The sequence below is a fragment of the Diadema antillarum genome, unplaced genomic scaffold (assembly GCF_040938485.1).
Source record: "Diadema antillarum isolate AM-2024a unplaced genomic scaffold, OU_Dant_1.0 seq00001794_RagTag, whole genome shotgun sequence".
Lineage (NCBI taxonomy): Eukaryota > Metazoa > Echinodermata > Echinoidea > Diadematoida > Diadematidae > Diadema > Diadema antillarum.
In genome coordinates, this window is record NW_027272472.1 from 611,604 (window position 1) to 620,082 (window position 8,479).

Genomic DNA, 8,479 nt, shown 5'->3' on the forward strand with positions numbered 1-8,479 from the left:
TGTCGTATGGTTAAAATGACAGGTATTGCTGGATTGCTGATCAATAGATTATGGGTAACCACGTAATCTTAGTCCCTTAACTTTATTTGTGTTGTACAGCGAATTCAACAACATGGACGAAATGGTGAGAAAGAAACATTATAGGCAGTCAACTATAGATACCGGTACTTATGCTATTTTCAGTGTATTATGTTGTTGTGATATAAAGATGGTTGAAGCGAATTCAATCAGCATGTTGAGAAGGAATACACAAGTATACACTTGGTATAGTCAAAATCAGGTGAGATATTTTGAAAGGAGTAGTCTTTTACAATTTTGAAAGATTTCCAAGAATAGGCCTATTTTCAGGAGAAAACAAATCAACTTAGAATTTCATAGTGCTCTCAAGGTGTGTAAAGTTGTGCCTCCTTTTGTTTTCTGCTCCAAGGTATATGGCAAGCTCGATGTGATGATCCGAACAGCCATGACAGCTGAAACAGATGGCGCTTGATAAGCGCGCAGGGCGACCTCAGCGAGCGTTACCATGACTACGGACTGGGCTGTCGGCTTTCAGCATCAGCAGATGGATGCTGGGAGAGGCGTTGGCTCATCGTCGCTCACTCGTTGACTCTTAGTCACATCAGGAGACATAGCATCATCTGCAACCGGTGATCGACCTCGTACTCGTCCGTTAACTTCTTAGTACCTTTTTTTGTATATTTCATAAACCAGAAACATGCGTGAAATCGTGCACATCCAAGCTGGGCAGTGCGGCAACCAGATTGGCGCCAAGGTAAGTGTGTTTGGGATATTATAAAACATGGCTACTGAGGAGGTGATGTTTGAAATGTTGCACACGTTGTCCTGGGGGCTCGTTGATAGCGCCCTGGTGTACAAACATCAACGGTGTATTTGGCTTGTTATAAGCTCAGGATTTAGGCCATGTGTAAGTTTGCATATGTGCGGAGTTGTCTTTACTCCTGAATATTTTTCACTTCTGTAATATTCTCTCAGACAATAAGCTCGATTTGACACTTTATATGCAAATCTTCCAATAACAAGTTTCATGATTATATCATAATTATATTTCGTCTCTATACATGAATTACGAAATCATCCCATATTCTTTTTCCCCCTTTTCTCTCTGTGTGAACTCTTTGGTCCCTTAGATTTTCCCTTTTAGCGAAGATATCTTTTTGTCGTTGATTAAAAAAAATGGATCAATTCAATTCACAATCTATTGAGAGCAGTATTGAGTTATCGTGATGCCTGTTCAATAGTAAAGAATGTTTCATGGTTTAAAGACTCATCAGTCAACACTATGTTATACACGAATGATGACACTGCTCTCTGAAGCTTCTACGTTTTTATCTAATCTCAACAGTGGAAACTATTGCTATATCTTTACTGAAAATAACGCTGCGTAATACTTTCTCTCCATGAAATAAGAACGTTTACATTTAAAAAGAGAGAGAGAGAAGCAGATTTAATCGACTGCTCCAGGTAATTGCATTTCCAACCACACTCTTAAAACATCCGAGTCAGAACTGACCCGGAACTGGGTCCGTTGGGGTCACACACCGTTCCGGGTCAGAAATGATAAGGAATGGGGTCAGATATGACCCATTCAGAGTCATGAATTGGGTCAGGGTTATCATTGGTGTGTCTAAAACGATTCTCGAATAGTTTCATATCTTTGATAGACGAAGATGTTTGTAATAGGACATGCAATAAGATTAAGGCAAATTTTGAGCAAACATCAAAGACTCTTTCATACCCCTCCTTCCTTCTCCTTCAAGAATGTGTGTGTTAATTATTTAGCTTTCTTTTTTTACTTTGATTTATTTTAGATAATTTACTTGTGGTGCAAGTTTCCATAGAGAGATGAAAGATCTCGTATCAAATACTCAAACTCCACAATATCTCTCACGTTGCCCATGAGGGTGTTTCATGTCCTTGGTATCCGTGTGATAATATAGCAAGCCTTCCCGACACTTAAATGTGTGCATGTTACGATATGATAGCGCTCAACATGTCATAGCCGCCCCTTCAAAAAGGGATGGGGAGGGGGGTTGACAGCCAGATACTATACTCAATGCAATATTGATGTGCTCTCTTGAATAAAAGTGCCCTGTTTCATTTGTGTTTGCGGGCAAATGGTTCAGACCGAGGGTTGCCATGGTGATATACTTTATGCTCAGAGAGAAATTCAATTTTGAGTACTAGCTAGCATTAATGAAGCGTTATCTGATGAAGAGAAAACTAATCGATGTGCATGAACGGATCGAGGAGCTTGATGCGGAGCGGCGTCTTATCACGCACCATTCTCATTGACGGAGAGCGTCTGTTCAATGATGCGTTGTCATGGAAACGGGACGTATAACCTTGACTCTCCCTGGCGTCGGCGCGATAAAAAGCACACCATCACCACAGCATATACGAACTTTGAATATTAGTGTCATCAATTAATCATGCCACTAAAAGCCACAAAGTAAGTTTAGTTGTTGTTTTTCTTTTTCATCCAGCGATGAAAACAGACAAAGTACAGTGCACCATGAACACAGAACGAATAATGATCAACCACCTGCGCTTTGAGGATTAGACCAGTGAGATGAGCAGTTTATGACATGGCGGTAAAAGATCGCACCAATCAGTTTTTTTTTTCCTCACCCACATTTCAAATCAACTAGTAGCTGAATACAATATACAGGATGCAGGTGTCCTCTGCCATGGGAGGAGAGAGGAGGACATCCGACTGGGAGATAAGAGGGTTTATTCACACTGTGATTAGATGGATGGCCTCTTGATTACCCCGGCTGGTATTGTCAAAGATGGCGAGAGACACAATCATGTCAGGGATAGAAAGTGAACTGACAGTCCGTGTCGGTGAAATCTGACAGGTTTCTTTGACCCAATAGTTTTGACATTATTATATACAGCCACTATTTAACACTGGGAGCAGTTATTAAAGAAAATTTGAAGAATTTGATGCATAATATATGTAGGCCTCCACAGTTAAGTTGCAAGCTTATATCACAAAACACCTATACGTGCACAAATTTTGCAATAAAGCCGGAAATATAAGGAGATATCGCTAATTTTTTCGATAAACCGTCACGGTGACGGTTCATTCTAGAAACTATTTTTAATAAAACTATTGTTCACATTTTGTATATTTAACAATAGGCCCACTTAACATTAATTATACTTTCATGTTGGTTGTTTTCATCCCTAGCTATCTCACATTTTAGAATTATTTTAAAGCACTCAAGCTGTTTTTTTTAAATCTTCAAATGTTACCATGGGGCTTAAATAAAAAGCGCATACTAAAGCATACACACACACACACACACACACACACACACCCGTTCACCTCATCATGTACAACAATGCTGACAGATCCAAAGTAATTCCAGTGAATTTTTCCAAATGATGATGACAACCATGGCCGTATAGATATCCCAGTACAACATTTCCCTCTTTTATGGGTATTTCAAATCAACTGTCCCACGGGTCGGATGATATGAATTGGTTTGTGTAAAATTGCAAGTTGTTTGGATACGACAAACAAAAAAGTACACATTTGATTTGATGTTCGATTGAAATTGCACTATCTAGGAGTCAAATTTGCGAATTGGAGCATCCCAGGGTCCTTGATGTCATTTAACCATAATCAGATCGGTATTCGGTATTTCATGGGGGAGTGGGGATATCAGTTCACAAAACAGCGTACTGGTCAGGCGAGGTAAGATCAATCACTTAATTAAGGTTGCACACATAGCTAAGAAATGCCAACCCTTTGCCGTCTTACGTGGCTTGTTGACAACCATTCTGGCTTTCCATTTAATGCGTGGCTTTGCTGATTCCTTCTCTGATCAGTCGCTGCTATCATTTAAAGTCGCCTTCCTCTTTGCGATAAAATATCCTTCAAATCTATTTGCTGACTTCTTATCGGAATTATATTTAATGACACAAAACTAGATCGCGAAAAAAATCGTGTGGCAGTGAGTTGGTTTTAGATTACCGCCGCATTCGTGCTGACGTGAAAGCATTCAACGGTAAAACGAGCTGCCTTTTGTTAATTTGTGCCTAGAAATCAGACATACTTCGACTGGTGAGCGACTGTTTGCTCAAATCGACCAACCCATTATGACATGCTTATTGAAACCATGTTCATTCTATACATGAGACGGACTCATGTATACCACATTGAACGAATATATCATTGGAAGCAAAGAGAGAAAAATATAGTTTCTTCCTGATGTCAAACTGGCACAAAGGTACTGAATGTTGCAGTCATGGAAACGGCTGAACAATAGAACTCGCTCGTTTTCCTCGCGCTCTGTTGAGCAATTTTCTTCTAGTGGATAATTGTGTCTCTGAGAGCTGTGGTGACCATGATACTTATCGGATACAATATCACTGATATTGACTTTGTTCCATGAACGTCGGTTGACGCGTTAGGGATATAAAATACTGTATAATCATAAAGGGAATTGTTAAGAATCAGTCCATTACAACAAATACACTGTCTTTTGCTGCCCAGCAGATCTTTCATCAAATACCAGAAAAGGGAAACCAAATTAATGCGTTACTACTGCCAATTGCAACGCAACATGATGATGGAGATAATTATATTACACCGATAAGACGATGATTGTTATAAACATTATTAGTATTATACTCTTAACGTTATGGACAATAGTGCGAAAGATGGTGACAATGATAATGATAAATACTATCATTTTGACTACTATTATTGATGCAACATATTCTCATTTCAGTTCTGGGAGGTGATTTCTGACGAGCACGGCATCGATCCGACCGGAACCTACCATGGCGACTCCGACCTCCAGCTAGAGCGTATCAACGTCTACTACAATGAGGCCACTGGAGGCAAGTACGTCCCTAGGGCGGTCCTCGTCGACCTGGAGCCCGGCACTATGGACTCGGTCCGATCGGGGCCCTTCGGTCAGATCTTCAGACCGGACAACTTCACCTTTGGCCAGAGCGGGGCAGGGAATAACTGGGCCAAGGGTCACTATACGGAGGGGGCCGAGCTGGTCGACTCCGTGCTCGACGTCGTGAGAAAAGAGGCAGAGAGCTGCGACTGCCTACAGGTAATTTGACGAGAAAGTCGTCGTTCAGTCATTAAGTGTTGGAGTGATCCATGATTTACATTGACAACATGTAGATCGTTGAGGTTTTTTTGCCACATTTTAGCTAGGACTGTTCCAGAACACTGAAGTCTAAATGTTAACTCTGCCATGATACATTTTCCAACTCACTTTTGTCGATTTGTGATCAATTTTGCAATGTTTTACGTTTTCCATTTTTATTTTATTGTATATTGGATCAGGACCATTAAGACATATCCACATCATCAACTACAGATACAGCCATGCAGTCTGCTGTCATTATTTGCAATGATAGCTTCAAAAATGATATGAGATACCGCCATGTTCTGCCCCATAGAGCTCTATATCTTAATTTACATGTCAATATTTTGCTTCCTTCTGCAAATACAAGAATAGCAGTGGGATGTTGTTCCTTAAAAATTTCTATAGGATAATGCTCGATCCTTTGTCCTTAAAATCTGAGATATATTCATTACGTAACGCAAAGAGATTACTCAAGATATTCTGTACCCCTTCCCTCTCTCACCTTCTTTCTATTTTTTTTTCTGCTCCAGGGTTTCCAGTTAACCCACTCTCTGGGTGGCGGTACTGGTTCCGGTATGGGAACCCTGCTGATCAGCAAAATCCGTGAGGAGTACCCGGATCGCATCATGACTACTTTCAGCGTCGTTCCATCCCCGAAAGTGTCCGATACGGTGGTCGAGCCGTACAACGCCACCTTGTCCGTCCACCAGCTGGTTGAAAACACCGACGAGACATTCTGTATTGATAACGAGGCCCTGTATGATATCTGTTTCCGCACCCTGAAGCTAACCACACCGACCTACGGTGACCTGAACCACCTGGTATCCGCCACTATGAGCGGTATCACCACCTGCCTTAGGTTCCCTGGACAGCTCAACGCAGATCTCCGCAAGCTGGCAGTCAACATGGTTCCCTTCCCTCGTCTCCATTTCTTCATCCCAGGCTTCGCTCCTCTAACCAGCCGTGGTAGCCAACAGTACCGCGCCCTCACCGTTCCCGAACTGACCCAGCAGATGTTCGATGCCAAAAACATGATGGCTGCCTGCGACCCTCGCCATGGCCGTTACCTCACCGTTGCCTCCGTGTTCCGTGGTCGCATGTCGATGAAGGAGGTCGACGAACAGATGCTGAACGTCCAGAACAAGAACAGCAGCTACTTCGTCGAGTGGATCCCTAACAACGTCAAGACCGCCGTCTGTGACATCCCACCACGGGGTCTCAAGATGGCAGCCACCTTCATCGGCAACAGCACCGCCATCCAGGAACTCTTCAAGCGAGTCTCGGAGCAGTTTACCGCCATGTTCCGACGAAAGGCCTTCCTCCACTGGTACACCGGTGAGGGCATGGATGAGATGGAGTTCACTGAGGCTGAGAGCAACATGAACGACTTGGTGTCCGAGTACCAGCAGTACCAGGACGCCACCGCTGAGGAAGAGGGAGAGTTCGAGGAAGAGGATGAGCAAGAAGCCGAAGAGGCTTGAGGTTTCTACGCGCTCACTCCGATACAAACATATTTCTCATTCATCTGCTCTATTGTTGAATATCCGTATGTTTTAAAGATCACTTGCCTTTAAGCCATTCACAGTAGCTATGAATATACTGTCTTTGTTTGTGTACATTCGTTGTTGTTGATGTTGTTGATGTTCTGCCGTATGTCATCAAATTGTGTACTGTTTGTATCGAGCCGTTATTGACTAAAGAAAAGCGGGTTTTTGTCCGTCTGTAATGACATAAATTGTGTGAATTGTGTTAATGTGATGTCATTGGTCTAATTTGATGTTTACTCGTAAATGCTAGATTTGAAAGAGATATTCAGGTAGGATGATTGACGGATTTGGGCAAGGAATTACTGCCATTAAAGTAGTTATAGCTGCAAATCACCGTGGTCTCGAGCGGAGGGAAATTCACAGTATTCCAATCATCTGACTATCATACTCACTGCCTTCGTCAAGTATTGTTATATCATCATATTAATGAGTATTTAAACCGTTTAAACTTATCGTGGACGACTGCTCAAGTATTCAGGGGAAATACGAGGACTCTTGGACACCGTTCTTAACAGTCTTCACTGTTAGAAGGTAAAATGGGGAGGAATACACGCAAAGTAGTACATTACCATGCCAGCTGCCTTTAAGAGAAAGGTATACGCATGAAACTAACTATGAATTAAGGGATTTTAGCTAGGACAGTGTCAGGATTATCAGTACTTTAGGGTTGGAATCATTTCATTTCTGTCTCCAACTTGATCTTGATCATGAAATGTAACTGTACCTTGCCAAACTAGTGTCTGTAACTTGTGATGTCCGTGCATGAATATCATAGAACATGACCATGACGGTCGAAAGGGTTTGTTACTTTCGTGGTATTGATTAGAAGACACCTTAAGTATTCTAATAAGAAAAGAGAAAAAAAGAGAATTTCAAATAAGTACATTCTAACTACCTGTATCAGGCCTAGCAGTCACTCAACCAAAAACATTTTGTATACTTACCGTTCTGATGCCAAATGCCACCTGAAGGCAAATTTTGATTAAAAATCAAAGAGCTGGTAAGTAGCAACTCTGTGCAACTGTTGAAGAAGACATTGAATGAATATAATCTTTCATAGGTATACATTCAAAACGGAAAATGATATAATCATTGAACGTAAGCGGCAAAATCATTAATAATCTGTTCACGTTAACTTTCCTTGATGTATTCTGACAATTTATGATCTTCTTTGCCATATTTCTTAAACCTGGAATAAAGAAACACTATCCTTAAACCTCCTCTTCTCCTCAGAGTCTGTGATTCGAGCTTCATTGTTTGTCGCAAAATGAGAGCAACTTCGCACACACACGCGTTTATAGAGGTTTTAATGATTGTATTATTATATCTATGTGCATGTATGTATGTAATATGTATGCATATTATGATATAATACAAATATATCATCAAGCACACATACACATACACACAAATAATATATAAATATAAACATATGTATGTAAACATATATATATACATATGTATGTGTATTTGCGCTTGATAACATATTTTTAAATATTTTATCATATATATATATATATATATAGAGAGAGAGAGAGAGAGAGAGAGAGAAAGACAGAGAGAGAGAAAGAGAAAGGGCAGAGGGAGGGAAGGAGGGAGAGAGAGAGAGAGAGGGGGAAGCAAAATTTGTTTTACTTATATGACGATCGTGCCATATTTACCCAAGGCGGGCCTCATATCAAACAACAGTTCATTATTGTGTCAATTAAAAATGAGTGTTTATTTGATCAGGAAATGATTAGGGTCTTTGTGACAAGTCTTTATTGCCCATTTTTACCTTAAGCTTAATGC

General features: G+C 40.9%; 1 protein-coding gene across 1 annotated transcript; it reads left to right on the top strand.

Moving 5' to 3' along the window:
• Positions 1–715: 715 nt before the first annotated feature.
• LOC139712349 (tubulin beta-4B chain-like) lies at positions 716–6,632 on the top strand. Its single transcript, XM_071624180.1, has 3 exons — positions 716–772; positions 4,764–5,099; positions 5,672–6,632. The coding sequence occupies exons 1-3, from the start codon at positions 716–718 to the stop codon at positions 6,620–6,622; spliced, it is 1,344 nt and encodes a 447-aa protein (XP_071480281.1). The 3' UTR covers positions 6,623–6,632.
• The last annotated feature ends 1,847 nt before the right edge of the window (positions 6,633–8,479 follow it).